A 19,803-nucleotide genomic window follows, 5' to 3' on the forward strand; every position below is an offset into this window, starting at 1 on the left:
CGAAAAATTACGAAAATACCCCTATGAGCCAGAAAATAATATTTTATTATTCTTATTTGAAAATGACTTATGAATTTTTTAAATGCGAGATTTAATAACTATTGCTTATCGGGGAGATGCGAAAGTTGATGATAAGCCTTACGGGGTTTCGATAGGCATTCGGGGTGAAGAATGTCTGTCGAGGCTTCGTGGCGGTTGTCACGGCTCGATGGAGAGTTTCGGGTCGTGACACATTGTCAAAATATTAATGTAAGTGTGAGATTTAACGTAACATATCAATTATATCAAATAAATATAATCTTCAGGAAAATTAAACATTTAAATTTTTATTCTTGAGTTTAAAGTGTTTTATGGCTTACAAATTTTGTTCTATGTATGAATAATAGTAAGGATAAAATAATTACAGTGAAAATTAATAGTTGAAAACGTTGACGTAAAACAATAAAAATTAATATAAAAAATTGTAAAGGTGGAATAGACATTGTTAAAATATTAACGTAAATATGTGAGATTTAACGTAACAAGTTTATTACGTCAAATAAACATAATTTTTGAGAAAATTAAACATTTAACTCTTTACTTTCGAGTTTAAAGTATTTTATGGTGTATAAATTTTAATTTGTGGATGAAGAATAGTAAGGATAAAATAATTATAGTATTAATTAGTAGTTGAATAACTTTTACGTAAAGTGATAAGAATTAACGTAAAATATTATAAAAGTAGAAAAAAAATTGTCAAATATTGATGTAAATGTGTAAGATTTAATGTAACAAGTAAATTATGTCAAACAAAAATAATTTTTGGAGAAATTCAACATTTAAATTGTTATTCTCGAATTTAAAGTGTTTTACGGCTTACAAATTTTAATCTATACATGAATAATAATAAAGATAAAAATAATTATAGTGAAAATTAGTAGTTGAAAAACGTTAACATAAGACCGTAAAAATTAACGTAATAAATTATAAAGGTAGAATAAGCATTGTCAAAATATTGATATAAATATGTTAGATTTAATGTAATAAGTTAGTTATGTCAAATAAACATAATTTTTTGGAAAATTAAACATTTAGATTTTTATTTTCAAGTTTAAAGTATTTTGTGGCTTATAAGTTTTAATCTATGAATGGATAATAGTAAAGATAAAAATAATTATTGTGAAAGTTAGTACTTAAAAAACCTTGACGCAAAATTGTAAAAATTAACGTAAAAAATTATGAAAGTAGACAAAGTATTGTAAAAATATTGACGTAATCGTGTGAGATTTAACGTAACAAGTAATAATAATAATTTTAGTTGAATTAAATTAGTTAGATGCAATGTTAGTATTAAAAATAATAATATTCTTATATTTTAAAGTAAAAAAAAGAATAAAAATAAAAATTAAATAATATTTAAAATAAAATAAAATAATGTAAAATGATCTATATTGTTAATAAAAAATGGATAAGTTTAGAAATTATTTATGTTGTTAACCTGTCAATTTGTTAAACATGTTTTTATTAATTTTTAAAAATTAATTTAATTGACCTTACAGTAAAGTTAGCCTTACTTTAAAATTCACCTTTAATGAGATGTCACATTTGCCAATAAGTTTGTTAAAATCAAACCAGGGCGTGACTGCCTGGAGAAGTTGCTTCCCTTTTCTTGTTTAAAGATTATCATCATTGTCCGGTGACTATTCATCATATTGATAACTATTTCCTTTTCACAATATTAATTTATTCAAATATGCTTACCTTTGTAAGTTCAAAATTTTTCTTTTTACTTATTTGACATGGGATTTCATAACATTTTCTCATACTTCAATTGGTGAAAGTTCAAGAGACAGTTGGATGGCATTCAAGTTGAGTTGCAAGCAACAGGTCCAAGGGAGATGAGCTTTGACGTCGTCAAAGGAGGCATTTTCCTTTACAATCTATGGTTTTATATGTGAGAACTACTCCTCTGTTTTTAGTTTTCTTTGTATCTCATGTGATTCCCAGTCTAACTGATAATATACAATGGTTGGAGAACCCCCTCTCTTTTTTCAGTTTTCGTGGTGATTACATATGTTTATCTCCTAAACTATCATTATGGAGGATTTTGTATTTTATTCTAGAAGTTAATATTACTCATATTATCTTTTTATTTTTGTTGAAGCAAGGAAACATAATTAATTTTGAAAATAATCTGTGACTGCATGGAAATCTGTCTTCTATTTAATTGATTCGGACAAAATTTCCAGATGATATGTTCAATCATATACAGGCTATGGTAATAATTTTTTTATTTGGTAACAATGACCATGAAAATGAAACAAGAAGAGAGCTTCTTATCATTCAGTTTCTTCCAAAATTCCGTCTGCCACACCTCCACTTGCCTAGTTATTTTCTCCTTTGTGTCGAGAGAAGCTTAAAGAGCTTGAGGTTCATATGGGGGAGGCAATGCACATGGAAATTTATCACCTGGGGACTTCACCATGGACTGCTCCATGTACTCCTTCCCTAAACATTTCATTTTCTCTGAGCGTGCTATGGTTTTCGAGCGGACCCTTTAGGCTTTTGAAGGTATTGTTGGTTTAAATTTCAAGAGGGTGGCATATTTGTTCAACAAATGAAACATATAATCATATATGTTGCGCATTGTCAGAAACTCCTCAATTAATTTGCTTCTTGCCTTCCCAATAGCCTGTGCCTGAAAGAGTGAAATGTATCTTCTTATGAGATAAAAGGGCTGTGAATGATATATAAAGAAGCAGACAAGTTTCAAACAACAGAAATTTTAGGATGCAATCCATTCCAATCCATGTTCCATTTGCTGAGAAAATATGTATATATATACCTTGTCAAGGTGATTATTGCCCTATTCAACTGCAAACTTTAAATCTCTGCATTTGCTTGTGTTACGGATAGGCCAGTAAAGCTGCATTGGCACCATATTTCTTGAGAAGAAATCATAGTATCGAGGCTTTATCATCAAGGTTATGCTATCGTCTGCAAGTATGTATTTCTCACTTACAGACCATGTGTTGTCTTCTACATAAGTTTTATATCTTTGTGCAAATTGTACCATAGCAAAATTCAAAATCTTATTAGTGCATGTTTGGCCTAGCTTTTTTTCAACTTATCTACTTTTTAAAAGCAAAAGTCAAGTCAAACATAATTTTTTAAAAAGCTCTTAAAAAAAATAACTTTTTTAAGAACACTTTTTTTAAGAACAAAATGTTAAAAAAAAGAGCTTAAAAAAAAGCTCCAGAGAGGAGCTTTTTCTTCTCTTCTTTTAAAAACACATTAATTTCAAGAAATATCCCTCTCTCAATTAATCTTCCTCTCCTTTCTTTCTCTCTACAAATTACCATTCTTCAATGCAAATCACGATTTCCCTCTTCTTTACCTCTCTCTACAAAAATTAACAAAAAAACAGAAGATCCAACAACAGAATATTAAAATCTAGAATTTTTTTGTTCTTACAAAAATTGAGAGAAAAAAAAATCTAAAATTCAAAACTGTATTCAAGTACTATTTAAAGATTTTCTCTCTTTTTCACAAAAAAAGATTTTAATATTAAATACATCGTTTTCTCTTTTTTCTTATTTTTTGGAAATTAAAGCATCATGGTCCGATTGCTTGCTAGATCAACAAAAATCTAATACTATTGCTATTATACAAGTTTGAAAATTATTCCTTTTTTTATTGATTTCTTTGATTTTAACATATGAAATTATATACAAACTTGAAGCATTACATTATAGCTTATTAGGTGATTGAAGATAGCATGAATACCCTTTATGGTAATTTTAACTGAAATTAGAACTTATATAATTTATTTTGTTAAACAGTTTACCAAACAGTTTTAGCTTAATTTTAAAAGCTATTATTTTTTATAAGAGCTTAATAATAGGTTTTAAGTTAAAAAGAAAACTAGGCCAAACAAGCTCTTAGTATCAAAGAGAAAAAGTGATGACTATTTTAAAATTGAAAATTTATAATAAAGGTAAAAAAGAAATAAACTTCAATAAGAATGAGAAAAGAAGGTTTCACATATACCTATGGTTGCATTGATCTTCCAATTTAGAATCCTTAAATCCTTCTTCATTTTCTTTTGTCCAATTTTGAAAAAAAAAATAAAGAAGAAATTGTTAATTATGTGTAGGTTTTGTAATTTTCTAGTTTGGGCATTACCTAATTTTCTCATGACTTCAATCAATCTATAGAAGCCCATCAAAGACTCAAAGTGGCGAAAGAAACACAATTTTAAGTAGTTACTTGGAAATAAAAGCAAGCATTCCAATCGTATTTATCTAAGAGGTTACATTTCAGAAGGCCTTTCCTTTCTAAAGAAACAATTGGATTACCCTTCCAATAAGCATAAGTTACCCTATCTTCCCACTTGAACCTTTTGCTGCAATTCTTTATTGCACTCATCTTTTCCCATGGCATTATATTAACCTCAGCCCTGCCAGAGCAAAACAAAGTAAACAAGACTAGTCAGTTAATTGCAATGAAAATTTGGTAGTTTTTTTTTTCTTTTTTTCCCCAAAACCAATGTGCCGTCATAATATGTACAAGAATTTACCATTCTTAGAAGGTCTAGTCAGGGAACACAATGTCGAGTGCTTCCTCCTCTTGACAGTACTGGAACAACAGCGATGGTGATGTAGAATTAGGTCCTTGGTACTCCCTTTTCCTGATCATAATCTTGTCTCCAGTAAAGGACAAAAGGTCCAAGTCTAGTAGCATTCTAAGGTAAAACCTTAAAAGCTACAAAATGCCCCACAACGTAAACAAATCTCTAGTTTGATAAGGCTCGTAAGACTTTTCCATATAAACCTTGCCGTTGACGATCACTAATCTAAGCACCGCACTCGATTTCCCTCTTTCAATCATGTTTTTAGTAATTCTTGAACTTTTCCAATGCTGTAAATCATTGTGGATCCACCTAAAGTAGTCAAGACATGTTTAGGTTGACAATTCATCTAGTTCAAATACTAATGAGTAATTGTCAAGGCATTTCTATCGCAATCTTGAATGAAAGCAATTTAAAGGATTTTCAATTCTTGGCAAGTGCTTTGTGGTACTACTTCATGAGGAATAAATCATCTAGGGAAATGGATTGCATTGTATAATAGGCTAAGAAAAAAGTAGACAAAAAAAAAGGTTAAGCTGTTGCAATAATCATCTAGTAATAGAACTTGATATATAGAAATCTAATGCCTTTTATGTATATACTCTTGTACCAATTTCATTCTTCTTAGGTTTATTGTCTAAACAATAAGTTAATAGTGCCGGCATGGACTATCAATTGAGTTAGTCTCTAGATGCATTATATGAAGAATGTCTAGGGCCATCCATGTTTTCTCCTTTTTGCTTGCCAGTCATACTAGCAGTTGCCCTTCCAGATTTAATGAGAAAAAAATCTTTGCACCTAAGGTGCATTCAATTCTCATGTTGATGAAGAGGATTCATTTCAAAGTGACAATTAAGGGATCTAAACTATGTTTTTGTATTCTAAAAATATTTTAATAATATCTAAATACCAGTACTATTGGTATTAGGGCATCTAAATAACAATATTAGTTTATGATATTAAAAAATAATGGTATTAATTATATTTAATCATTTGTTTTAACAATAAATACGTGCATTTTTTGTTTATTCACTCTTAGATACAGTTCAAATCTCATCTTTCCCAAATTTTACCTAATAGAAAAAATACTAGCATGACTTGATGGATATAGAGGGAAAATAATGGTAGAAGAAGCAGAATTCAAGAAAAACATACCACATGCATCAAATGAAGCAAGGTAGCAGTAAGGACAAAGAAAAAGAAGAATATGCATGTAGTTGTGAAACTAGTTTCTTGACTCGTCTGAGATCAATCTTGGAAAAGCAACCACATAATTGGTCACAATTACATTTGTCATAATGTATGAGTCCTAAAACTTAGTCGTTTGACATAAATAGAGTCGCCATCAATCTTTTTTGTTTAAGTGCGATTGACCACGTAATTAAATCTATAAGTCTTAGGCTTGACTTAAGTTCATTAGAAAAATAGGTTGTGGTCTACGAAACCGATTAGGTTCGGAAACACAATTACGTGTGAGGAAGGGATTAGCACCTTCACAATGCCTATTCAAAATTGTACCTAATTAATTATGTATTTTCTTTTTAGCCTTAATAAATTAATTTTATTTTGATATCCTACTTTATTTCTCCAATTCATTATTATTTTAAAATAAATAAAATGTCCTTTAATATTGAAAATTCTTGCTAAATTCCCCAACCTTTTTTATAAAATTTAGAAAGATTTTCTCACCTAAAAATTTACAAGAAAGTTATCCTTTATAACATTCTTGAAATTCCATCATCAGAAGACTTCCATTTATTTTATATTAAACATTCATTATGAAACTATATTTACAAAATCTAAATAATTTATTTATCTATGTTCTTACTAATTATTTATAAATAAACCCCTTTTTTTGTAAAAATATATATAGGATTACCCACCAACTCTTATGGTAAGGTCCCATAATTATTTTTACCCTAAAAATTTTAAGAAAAATTGCCCCTTACAACTTCCCTTAAAAATTCCATTTAAAAGATTTATTTTTTAAATAATTTCAAATCTTTACTATGTTTATTTTTATAATTTTATTCTACCAGTTATGGTTATAAAAATTTCATTTTAACCTAATTATGACCTAAAAGAATTTATTTTTATTATTTTATGTATTTTTATTAATACCAAAAATAAAAATAAATAACAAAATAAATAAATAAAAATAAAGTAAGAGGAAGGTTCAATCCCATACTTAATAGCTGGATCAAAAAATTGAATGGGATTGGGCCTTGTCCAATGCAATCCACAATCAAGTCATCCAAAGACCCAAACGAAGTGGATTTGGACAATCCACTAACCAATTCAACAACCAAAGCAGGCCTAAACAAGTTAGCCCACAGCCCAAGACCAAACAATCTACTTCAATCAAAACGACGCGGCTTTGATTAACTATTTGAGTTTCTCTTTTCTTTTCCAAACGATGTTGTTCTTCTAATTTTCTTTGAAACCCTAGCTCATGTTTCTTCTCTTTTGTTTTGCTTCTGCTATTTTCTCGTTCTCTCTCTTTAATGTTTTTTTATTTTATCAAGACCTCATCTACCGCCGCACTCTTCGTCACCGGCCATCACACCCTTTGCCAAAACTTCCCCAAACTTCACCCACGAAAACTTTTCAAGCCGATTGTTTCTTGAATTGAATTCGTGTTTCAAAAAACAAAATCAAAATTCCTAAATCTCAACCTAAAAATTTCAAAACCCAAAAAAACTCAAAAACACTCCTCTCAAACTTCTTGTGTGATTTTCTTTTCTTATCTCCGTGTATTCTTTGAGTACAAAGGGTTAGAAATTTATAGGCCTTTTGCTTCCCTTCTTTGATTGTTTTGCAAATCTGTGATTTTAATTTCTTTGATTTGATTCGAGATTGGAGAGATATTCCTTGATCATGAAGAAAAAAAATAATATTTAGAAATTTTAGGGATTCTTTGCAGATTTATGAGTTGAACTTTCCTTTTTCTTTTTTCTTTTTGATTGATTTCCTCGATTTTCTTATTATGTTTCTATTTTTGAATTTTGCCTAGTTTGATCCAATTTGTTATTATTATTTTTTTATTTTCTATTGTTTATGAACTTGTTAGCCTAAAAGATAATTGCTTTCGCCCATTTATCTCATTGGGTTATAAGCCTACTTACCTTCAAGACCCAAGAACAACCAAAATAAAAAAAAACAAAACAAATCTAATAAAATTAAATTAAATAAAACATAGGACTAATCTCGGACAAATATGGTGTCTACAACACCAAAAGCCATTAACATTGTTTGCCATGGAAATATGCAGATGACAAATATAGAGGCAAAACCTTCGAAGATTTGAGATTACTCCTAGTGGTAATAAGATTCACAGCTTTGATTCAAAAGCCAATATTTGGGTGGCATAATATATATATAGAAAAAGCATGGGGTAAAATAAAGAATGTAGGATAAGGATTTGAAGATAGTATAAAAATCAAACCATGTATAGTATGCGCGCTTTCCTTGAGCCAATTGCCTTCTACGTTTAATTTAATCCTTAATCTATATAAGGTAAGATGTAAGAAATGCATTTGAAATTGCACTCATATGCCATAAATATGCTGTCAAAATGTAGGAAGATGAGATACTAGCTAAACTATATTTGGAATTACATACATAGTTTCATCTGGAGAAAGATTTTTTAAGTTTTTGACTTGGATACTTTTCCTAAATTATTCATTTTAATTTATTATTTGGTACTATTCTATTAATCTATTGGTGGATTAAAGTACTAAGACTAATCAATTCAAATAATGTAGTTAAAGAAATGTATAAGGATGAAGATCGGTGATTTTTTATTGGGTTTAAGACAAACAATTTAGTCCCGCGTCTAAAAATAATAATAGTTTTAACTCAAATAGATCATGAACTTAATAGTTTCTGTAAAATAATATATTTTAATAGCTAACGTATTAATACACCCTTGAACTTTCACAAAAAAAAAAAAAACAACTAAGTTATGTTGTTCAAGGGATACCTTCCATGCTAATGAATGCCACTATGCTTTTTTTATTATAATTTCACTATAAATGAGAATTTTCAGAAAAGCAAGATTTTCTTATTTTTATGGTATATGAAAAAAAAACAATACATTGTTTCTCTTTGTTCCTTTTTGAAAGGATTGTGTGTCAATAGAACCTTTTTTTAAGATGAGATATGGACTTAGACATGGGTGTCAATTGTCACCGTTTCTTTTTAATAATTTGATCCGGTTTTTTAACTAGATGATGGACAAAGGGGAGGCTATGGTATTATGTCACGGATTCCCATTGGCACTAATAGACTAGGGATCTATCATTTATTGTTCACCAATGATGCGATGATTTTCTACGGACAAGAGTTGAAAACCCTTCTAAATATTAAATAGATCCTAAGGTGCTTTTAGGCTATCTCAAGGTTTAAGATCAATTTTCATAAAAGTAGTTTAATGAGTGTGGGGGTTGATAAGTTGTTAGTTGGAAAAGGAGCAAAGAGCATTGATTGTAGAATGAGTGAAATCCTTATGGTGTACTTGGGACTGCCACTGAGAGGTAACTAGAATTCAATGCAAATGTGGAAACTAATCATTGAAAATCTTAAGACTCGGTTGACAAGATGGAAAGCCAAGGTCTTATACAATAGTGGGAAGGTTACACTTTTATGGTTAGTCCTTGCTAGCCTACCTATACTTTTCATGTCCATCTTTCAAATGCTAAAAGGAGTGATAAAGGAGTTAAAGAAAATTGAAAAGAGATTTTTGTGGAGCGGGAACAAAGAGAGACATAAAATTCATCACATAGAGTGGGTCAAAGTGTGCAACTATAAGGAAAATGAAGGATTGGGTTTCATTAATTTAGAGTTAAGGAATAAAGCTCTATTAAACAAGTGGCTTTAGAGGTTAAGGTGTGAGGGGGACAATTTATGGAGAAAGGCCATAGTAAAGATAGTAAGAGAAAATGTCAAACCCTGCTTTGTAAAATAATTATAATGTCATTCACATGCTTGATAGAATGTTTGTATATTTAGGAAGTTCGAGAAATCGTTAAAAGACGATATTGCCCCTAATGGTACTATTGAGTCGATTAAGCCTCGAACTAGTTCAAATAAGAATTTTAAGGTGAAATTAAGAGTTTCACAGTTTAGGGATGACTCAAAATGGTAATTCAGAATTCGAGGATCAATTTGGAGTCAAACCGGAATTTTCACTATCTAAGGGTAAAATCGTAATTTTTCCACTCGAGGATAAAATTTGAGATTTTGAGAGAATTTAGATCACATTTGACAAATTGGAGAATGGTATGAGTATAAGGGATGAAAAAAATGTCTATGGGCAATTTTTCAGTTTTTGGGGCAAAAATGTAATTTTTCACTTTACGGGGGTAAAAGTGTAATTTTTAAAAATTTACTCCACCAAAACTTTGGAAAAGTCTAGAAATTTCATGGAAGACATGGATAAGTGAAGAGGATTGAGTGGTAGAAAAAGAAAGTCAAAAAGATGGCTAGAAAAAAATAAAATAATAAAATATTCAAAAGGTAAATAAAATAATAATATTTTATTAAGCCTATTAAAAGGCTTGAAAATTCCAGAATTCTTCATTGGGAGGGTCAGCCAAAACCAGCAGGAGAGAGAGAGAAATAAGAACAAACCCTAGAGTGAGAAAATTCAAAGAAAAAGTGTGATTTTTCAAGGAATCAAGTGTTTAAAGGTATGATTTTTCAAGCTTAGCTTAAGATTTATCATTTCCATGCATTTCTCCTTATTTTCCATGGTTAAATTATGTGTTTTGATGATGGATTCAAATCTGATCATATGGGTTTAGAGAGAGAAAGTTGTTAGATTAATTTGATTTTGAACTATGTTAGTGTTTAGTGTTAGTTTAGCATGTTTATGAGTAAAACAACAAGAAAAATATTCATTTTCTCCATGAATTTCTCTAGGCCGAATCTAGCCAATGGTGTGTGAGGATGAGGTTGACTTTATTTTAAGAGAATTAGATGGAAAAATGATGAATTATGAGGTTGGAAATTAAATGGGAATTTTTGGTGCAAAAAAATTGAAATTTTTACCCACTAGGGGTAAAAGCGTAATTTGTGATCCGAACTGATAAATTGGACCACATTCACAGTCATTGAGGTATTGTGGATATAATTGGATAATTGAAATTGAAATGGATGGAATTGGAGTTGAATTGGAGATTTTAGAAATTTACACTGTGTATAGGCGAGTTAGGTCGGACACTGTGATTAAGCGATTGTCCAAACATTTCACACCCTATCTAGTGCATACGCATGGATAAGAGCCTGAAATAATATATATTGATTTGACACAAATTATTGAATTTTTTGTGTCATGTATTGTGGATAGGTGGTGAGCTATCTGATACGGGTAAAAGACTACACCCGAGGACCGAGAATAGGAGTATATCTACTCCTAGTACAGTGAGTAAACTTACTATCGTCTTAATTATCTAGAGTAGATTTATTTAATTGTGTGATTTTATGAAAAAATGGTTTAATTGGAAAATTATTGTGTTTTATGGGAAAATGAGATTTTATAAAATAATTTTATAAAATTTTTGAAAATTTAATAATGATTTCAAAAATAGAGTAATTGGAGACCTATACTATGATTGTGTTGTTTATCCATGATTTTACATTAAATGGCTTATGATAAATGTGGGTATGACTGGTTATTTTTATGATTTAAAGAATATGTGAACTGCTTTGATTTGCCTTGAATGTGTTAAGTGAGCCATGTCATACTATTGTGATTTTATTGGTTGGTGGATTATAAAGTGGGCACTGCAGTGACGGGGGTTCCGTGGGCCAGCCTAATTAGAGGGGCACGGTTCCCAATTATTGAGCTTACCTCGATTGGAGAGGCGCGTAGGATAACTCCCGAGGTAGGATTTGAGTACACTTCACGCTGGCCACCACGTGAAACTGGGACTCAGCCAACGCCAAGGAACGGCTGTGTTGTCAGAGGTGAAATGTGTTTGTGTGTGTGACAATAAACAGCCTTGGCGGTCTCGGTAAGATGCTTTCGCGAGGTATCCTCGAGAATGGATTTTTGGCAAGGGCCAAGTTTTTGAAAAGTGCATAAGCCATGTTGAGTAATTGGATGAAATCCAATTATTTATATGGGTTGGGATGAATTATTTTAATTGTCTCCTATTACTCGGCTTTAGATTATTTTGATGATGTCTGTCTACTCACTGGGATTTTATAATCTCACCCCTTCTTCCTATACATTTTTCAGGTTCAGAATAGGCAGTAGACTGTCAATTGCATCGAGAAGTAAATTTCGGAGTTGCATCCTAGAAAGCAAGGTTATAGACTTAAACCTTCTCAAGTATTTGGGGGCCCACGTGTCATTGTAATTTAAATTGCATACTCTAGTTTTCTATATTACAATATGTATAAATTTATTTTATTTTTTATGTGCAGAAAATTAATTTTTGGATGTTTCAAAATTATATATATATATATATATATATATTGTTTTACACTAAAATAGATTATTTTAATTAATATTTTTATTTTATTTTATTATTAGAAAAAAGAAAAAAGAGAGAGGAATGGAAAAACTGGTACAAAAGACTTGCGAGGTCTCGAAAGGCATTCGGGGGAAGAATGTCTGTCGAGGCTTCGTTGCGATTGTCACGGGCTCGATGGGAGTTCCGAGTCGTGATAGAAAACCTAACCAATCTTCTACCAGAGGCAAGCACAAACAAAAGGTATTCTACAGTGTAGAAAAAATCCTAAAACCCCTATTCTCTACTAACGTTTTTTCATGCAGGTGAGTTCCAACATGTAGATGGCTGTAGGTGACAACAAGAAAATTCTTTTCTGGTTTTATAGGTGCGTGGAAAGGGGTACCGTCAAGCAGATTTTCCCCATAATATTTGCCCTTGCAAGCAACAAAAAAGGGTACATTGAGGAGTACGGTAGATGGGAGGGTGACACTAGTGTTCTGCTAAATCCAAATTATTAACAATGAACAATCAACTTGATGGAATTGTTCATTATCCTTTTTAGTTTAATAAATATTTGCATGTTTTCCTAGTTCAATGCTAGTGAACTACAATGAATTTATCTTGAGATCAGTAGACTTGCTCTTATTAGTTCAATAAGCTCAATGTGAATGAATCCAAGAGATGGGTGAACTGGATTATTTTGAAATTTTAAAAACTCTTTTTCAAAATTTTTAGAAGATATAACCCTTTTTTCAATTTAAATACTCAATTTGAAAATAAACAAAACAATTGACTTCTTAGTGAATAAGAGAAAATTTAGAATGCAAGTAAGATTTAGAAGTTAAACAAGAACGACACAAATATTTTATAGAGGTTCGACCTCCTTGCCTCCGTCCTCTCCCATAGATTCAGTGAGGAGTTTAAAATTCATTATTGAATCAAGTTTAATACAATGCCTTTTGTGGATCAAGCATAACCTTTTAATATAATGTCTTTTTATGGTTAAAGCACAACCACTCTACCTTTTATATTGATTAAGGTCTAACCACTTAAGCAAATACAATAAAAAGAAAGTAAATACAACCGGTATGCCTCTTAAAGGCTGAACAACAAATTAAGTATAGTGTTTAGTGAAGAATGAGGGCTCAATAAATACTGCACTATAAGACTTTAAGGATTAAAAGAAGAGTACAAAGGGTCTTGAATGATTTTCACGCCTTTCTTCTCTTTTGAGTTGTGTTGCAAAGTGTTCCAACCTTCATAAATGTTGAGGAAACTTGTGTTTATAGTTGCTGAAGTTTCACGAGTATTTGGATGCTCATTAAATGTGAAAATTGTCATTCTTCTCTTCATTCAAGACTCCAACGATCATATTATATCGATACATATGTGAATCTATCGATACATTGCCTCTTTTATTTTTGAATTCCCATTATGATGTCTCAATACATTTGTGCATGTATCGATACATTTGAACTTCCCTTCAAGGGTTTTAACATTTTACTTAAAATGTATAGATACATTTACCAATGTATTGTTCCTTTGAGACACTAAGCATTTTATTGAAAGTGCATTGATACTTTTATCAATTATATTAATACTTTTGAGGCAATGAGCATTCTGTTACAATTCTATCGATATATTTGAGAATGTATCGATAGATTGAGTTTGACTTTTTGAATTTTGACTTTTGACTTTTTTCAAGAACATGTATCGATAGATTTCAAAATCTATCGATACCTATCCAAATGTATCGATACATGAAGAACATGTATAGATAAATTTGGACCACAATGCATTTTTCAAAGTCTTTTTTCATTGTTTGTCTTCTCAAACTCATTTGAAAGTGTTAGGGGATGTTTAGACTTGATATTCCAAGACTTAGAGGAATTTTGATCATTTTCTTTTTGTCATTTCAAAACACGAAATTGATTTGAACATTATAAAGTAACATATCTTACTTTTATTTTATGAATAGATTAATGATAGTGTTAATGAAGAAAAAGAATACTAAGTTAGACATTCCTTAAAACACTAAAGAAACCTATAATAATCAGTGGGGATATGATATGTTTAGAACTTTGTAGATAATTTTTGGATATGATATTCTGTTATTAGATGGGCAAGGAAGATCTCATGTCAGGTGGAAGCAATTCCAACCTCATACTTAGGGATGCCATTGGGCTCAACCATAATTCGGCATCTTTTTGGAGACCAGTGTTAGATAGGGCTGGGACTAAGCTTGTAGGATTGAAGGCAAAGACACTCTCTTTTAGAGGGAGAGTTACCTTGCTTAAGTCAATATTGGCAAGTCTACCAATTCCAATCAAAGTGAAAAATGAGTTAGAAAAATTGTAAAAGAAATTCCTATAAGGAGCTATAAAAAACAAAAGGAAGATACATTATGTGGGGTGGGAAAAGGTTCGTAAGTATAAGGAGTGTGGAGGAATAGGGGTGACTGACTTGGAAGTAAAAAACAAAGCATTGTTAAACAAGTGGATCTGGCAATATGGGGAGGAGAAAGATAGTTTGTGGAGAGAGATTTTAGTTGGAACAACTGGAAGTGATCTTATTGTTCTTTTGTCAAATGTAAGTGTAAATAGGAGAGTGTCAACATTGTGGAAGAAAATTATTGATCCCCTTCCCCCAACTAATAAGGTTTTCTTGTAGGTTTCATTCTAATATTGGTTTTGCAATTGAGAATGGTAAAAACTTGAAGTTTTGGCAAGACGAATGGATTAAAGAAATCACATTGGTGCAGTCGGTTCCAAGGATTTTTGCTTTGGCAAAAAGTAAAAAAGGGAAGATTGTTGAATTTGGGAGTTAGGAAGATGAAAAATGGATTTAGACAGTTGAACTTAAGAGACAGCTTTATGATTGGGAAATTGCACAGTGGGAGCAACTTCAAGAGGTGCTGGGTGAGTTTCAACTGAATAAAGAACTTAAAGATGAACTCATATGGAAAAAAGAAGCATGTGGGAAATATACTACAAATTCTTTTTGTAAGTATACTCTTGTCACTGCCTATAATACTAATGGGATTTGGAGGTTTGTTTGGGCAAATTTGGCTCCCTATAAAGTGGAGATATTTATGTGGCAATTGTTACATGGCAAAATTGGGTGAAGAAAGAACTAACCAAAAGAGGAGTTCATGTTAACAATGATTTTCTGTGTGTTCTGTGCAACACAGAGTCTGAGTCTTGCGATCATTTGTTTGCTAAATGTAAAGAAACATGGAAAGTATGGGCAGGGTGGCGTAAAATGTGGGGTGTGGTTTGGGTATCCTCTGGAAATGTTAGAGGGTTACGCGATGTTTGGAATGGATGCCAATTGGGGAGTTCGGATAAAAGAACCTGGAGGATAGCATTCTTTTCAGTGGTATGGTCCATTTGGAAGGATAGGAACGAGATGGTATTTAGAGGGAAAGAGTGAGATGCAGGAAGATGTTTGGAGTTGGCTGGAATTAAAGTAGCGGAATGGGCAAATGTAAAGTGGCCTAGGGAGTTTCCGTCAATGTTGGATGTTTATAGGCAGCGTTCAGAGCAAGGCCATCAACATAATAAAAGACAATAGAGAAGAAGGATTGAATAGGAGAAACCTCAAAACGGACAAGTGAAATTCAATATCAATGGGGCAGCGAGAGGATGCCCAGGGCCAGCAGGCATTGGAGGTATTTTGATAGACTCAAGTGGGGAGGTTAAAGTTTTACTCTAAGTCAAATGGTATGGCATACTCAAATATAGCAGAAATTTTGGCAATAAGGGAGGCATTCCTTATTTTCTCAGCATCACAGCAGATAGAGAACCAAAGGCTTCTCATCGAAAGTGACTCAAGTAATAAGGTGAAGCAGATTAAAGATGCGAGCCCGACACCTTGGAGAATGAGAAAATGACTACTGCAAATAGAAAGAGTGAAAAAATGGACTGACCGGTTGGGAGATAAGTCATACTCTGAGGGAGGCAAATCAAAGAGCTAATAACCTTGCAAAAGGAGTCCTGTTGCAAACGGATATCCTGAGAGTGTTCTAGTATGACTCGGTGACTTCTGCACAAACTATTTTGCTAAGTTTCTGTAAATGTGCACAGGTTAATCTAGTTGAAACCTTGGGGGCAACCATTTTGCTGAATTGTGTATGTAGGTGGAAGGGTTTATGGGGAATGGTTGTATCTGACAGATTAGGGCATTTTATTGTGTTTTTGGGGTGTTGGTCGAGTAATGGTCGTTGCTCACTGGACGGGAATGGCTGTAAATGAATGATGAGGTAGCTGTGTTGATTCCATGTGTTACTTTTGGTTGGTACAGGGTATTTTTTTTTTTTTTTTTTGCTTTCTTCTTTGCAGGGTGAGATTCTTGTTCATGCGATCAGGATCTTGGCTTGATAGATTGATCTAAACAACAAAAAATATTTTTGACAATTTATTCAACGGTTTATCAAAGAATAAAATACATATAACATATTTTACACTACATTTTTCTCCAAAAAATTATTTTGTTGTTACAAATCAGACCCTAAAATCTTTTTAATTTATATTTCTTTTCCAATCTTTCGATAGAAACTAAGTGCTGAAAATATTTTCAGAAAATATCCTCCTACCCTGTAGGTAGAGACTAGAGAAGACTATCACAGAAAACTGAATGCTATTGTTCGCCAAAATAACTCTATATATGATCAACAATTACCCTCGGGGTTTGGTTATAATTAACCATTAATTTAGTGATAAGCATGAGTTCCAACATAAGTATAACTATCCACCTTAACTCTGGTTGATATTTGGTGAATAAACCTCAATACCTTGTACATACAGCTTCAACAACATTACCATAGCAGAAGTAACTGTAGTGAGGACCACCATTCCCATTTTCTTCTTTTTCCTTTTTTTGAATTAAGGGCAATGGAACCAAAACTGGGATGAATATCCTTTCTCAATAACCTTTAGAGTTAATTCAAACTCGAATATTTAGGCACAAACCAGATAGTAAAACAACTAATGTCAATAATTTAATATCTAACTTAATAACCAAACCAAAATAGTCTAGGCCTCAAAGCCTAGCGATACCCAAACATTAAAAAAAAAAAAAAAAGGAAGAACAACCCAAAGATCCTTCAACATTTTAAACAAAATCTTAAAAAGGATTGGAACTCCTAAAAGAGGGCAACTAATCTGTGGCGATAAGTTGATATTCTGATTACTCAAAGCATCTAGAAACGACCAATTCCCCAAACTCTGATTACACCATCTGTATACCCACTAAACAAGGTGCTTCCATCAGCACTCCAGTTCAAGCTTGTGCAGTATATGACCTGCAAAATCCAGATAAATGTAAATTTTAATTGTTTGCAATACAATGAACATAATTCCATCACTATCCTTAATAAGCCAATTGCTGAATCATAGCCAATAAAACCAGGGTCATGAAACAGAAGTCAGTACAATCATTAAACCAACTTCTACATGCTACAACCAATGAACCAATCCAAGATATAAATTAAAACAAAACAAAAAGAACTTTGCTTACAACTTGAAAAACAAACAAGATTCCATGTACCAATTTTACCATGAGATTTAATAACAAGTTTCCAGCTTTGAGCATTACAATAGCAAGTTTTGAAACAATGAACTTCATAGAAAGCATACTAATAAAGCTAGCAGCAATGCGGAACATGCTTAATGAGAAAATAACTCCAGATTCACAAACAAGAAGATTAAAGCTAAGTTCTTATATGCTCAAAAAACATTCAATGAAATTTTAAAATATCCCAAATGATTTGCAAAATTGAAATAAACAATTATAACAGATTGCAAACGCAACTAAAATGCTTGTCTTAATGAATTCAGGGTAAATAATTCGTATTGAGATTACAATATACACTGCATTAAATTCTAACAGAGCAGCCCCATTCCCATTAATATATTCAGAACAAACAGAATTAAAAGTAATCTACATCATGACAGGTCAAAATACAAATGCACACACAATCACATTTCTAGGATGATGGTATAGCTAAAACATTTCTTTCCAACAATTAGTCACACTAAAGCTACATTGCATCCAAAATTTCTACCAAAAATGTGACATGCCAATTGTCAGACAAACTAAATCAAACCAGAGCTATATTTCAACATTCAATCAAAATATTTAGAATAATAATGATAATAAAGTATTATTACCTTCTTCTTGTTTGCTGTGTCGGTGACATCAGACTTCTCAGCCTCAGCCTTGAGATCAACCTTCAAGTCCTCCACAATGCTCTTGCTCTCCAGATCCCAGATCTTGATACTCTGCTCCGTCGCAGCGCAAAGCCAGTACCTGTTAGGACTAAAGCAAAGCGAGTGAATGACCGCACCCGCATCAAGACTGTAAAGCTTCTTTCCTTCGGCCAAATCCCACAACAGAATCACTCCATCTTTTCCTCCACTAGCACACAAAGACCCATCAGGCGAAACCGCCACCGTGTTCACATAACCGGAGTGTCCGGTCAATGTGTTACGAATCTTACAGTTGGTCAGGTTCCAAACTTTCACGGTCTTATCCCATGAAGCCGAAACGATGGTGGGTTGGAGAGTATTGGGGCTGAAACGAACGCAGCTCACCCAATCGGTATGAGCCTCGCCGTCTTGGATTGTGTATTTGCATTCTCCAAGGGTATTCCAAAGCTTGATAGTTCGATCACGAGAAGCCGAAACGATCTGACGGTTGTCAATGGAAAAGGCAACGGAGAGCACATCTTTGGTGTGGCCGACGAAGCGACGAGCGGAGGTTCCGGCGTTTAAGTCCCAAAGACGAAGCTCACCATCCCAGGAACCGGAGAGAGCGAACTGGGAATCGGATGAGAGGACAACATCTTGGACGAAATGAGAGTGGCCGGTAAGACGACGGCGTGGGACACCGTAGGTCTTTTCGTCTTTGGTTAACTGCCAAAGGATGATGGATTTGTCGCGAGAGGAAGTGACGATCATGTCGGAGTTGTCGATGGGGGTGGCGATGGCTGTCACCATGTCGGTGTGGGCTCGCATGGTGCCGCGGAGAACCAATGCTTCGGAGACGGCCATTTTCTTTTGGCGTTAGGGAGCGGGGCGGCTTCTAGGGTTTTTCAAGGGGAAATGAGAGGCCAAGGAAGAGTTTGAGAAGCGAAACCGACTCAGTATAAGAAGTATATATAGTACCAACCGGCATAAGGCATTAGGGTTTTGGAGACAAACAATACTCTCCTCTTTTGTTTTTTTTTTTTTTTTCCCTAATTTTCTGACCATTTGGCATTTCATTTGGGCCTTCCATGTTTGCTCGTCAAAATTTGGGTTCAATCCCTATATTATCCCAAACTATTAAATTTAGTTTCTGTTTTATTATTTAAATAAATTGAGTTTTGGCCTTTTTACAAAATTAATTGAGCTTAATTTTAGAGGAAATTGTAAGTGATGGTCATCCTCGTAAGCCCATTTCAAAAATAACGTTCAATATAAAATTAATTGTTTTATCCAATTTTAACTATAAGATAACAAAAATACTTTTAAAACTATTTTAGACAAATTAAATGCTTTCAATTTTTTCCCCTACCATTCATCTGTTGTGCTCCCGTTTTTCTCTCTCATCATCCAGCTTTCTCTAATTTTACCACCATCATCATTTCTCTATCTATCTTTCGTCGTATCATCATCAATATACAAATCAAAGAGCATGACATAAAAAGTAATAACATATTTTTAGATTAATTGGTTTAAATTCACAAAATCC

The 19,803-nt window shown here is 32.5% G+C and overlaps 1 protein-coding gene, 2 long non-coding RNA genes and 1 pseudogene across 4 annotated transcripts; 2 read left to right on the forward strand and 2 right to left on the reverse strand.

The window, feature by feature from the left end:
* Positions 2,270-8,598, reverse strand: LOC18604255 (annotated as a pseudogene).
* On the forward strand, positions 10,258-11,892 carry LOC108661266. Of its 2 annotated transcripts, none has more exons than XR_001927019.1 (3): positions 10,258-10,299; positions 10,959-11,032; positions 11,853-11,892. It is a non-coding gene; the product is annotated as an uncharacterized LOC108661266 (long non-coding RNA). The 2 variants fall into 2 exon arrangements; XR_001927018.1 differs by lacking the exon at positions 11,853-11,892 and adding an exon at positions 11,390-11,425.
* On the forward strand, positions 12,213-12,660 carry LOC18604256. The gene is made up of 2 exons (XR_001927024.1): positions 12,213-12,330; positions 12,393-12,660. It is a non-coding gene; the product is annotated as an uncharacterized LOC18604256 (long non-coding RNA).
* On the reverse strand, positions 16,965-19,203 carry LOC18604259 (guanine nucleotide-binding protein subunit beta-like protein). The gene is made up of 2 exons (XM_007036634.2): positions 18,240-19,203; positions 16,965-17,371 (listed from the first exon to the last, which is right to left on the reverse strand). The coding sequence occupies exons 1-2, from the start codon at positions 19,119-19,121 to the stop codon at positions 17,270-17,272; spliced, it is 984 nt and encodes a 327-aa protein (XP_007036696.1). The 5' UTR covers positions 19,122-19,203; the 3' UTR covers positions 16,965-17,269.

Source organism: Theobroma cacao, chromosome 3 (genome assembly GCF_000208745.1).
Source record: "Theobroma cacao cultivar B97-61/B2 chromosome 3, Criollo_cocoa_genome_V2, whole genome shotgun sequence".
Classification (NCBI taxonomy): Eukaryota; Viridiplantae; Streptophyta; class Magnoliopsida; order Malvales; family Malvaceae; genus Theobroma; species Theobroma cacao.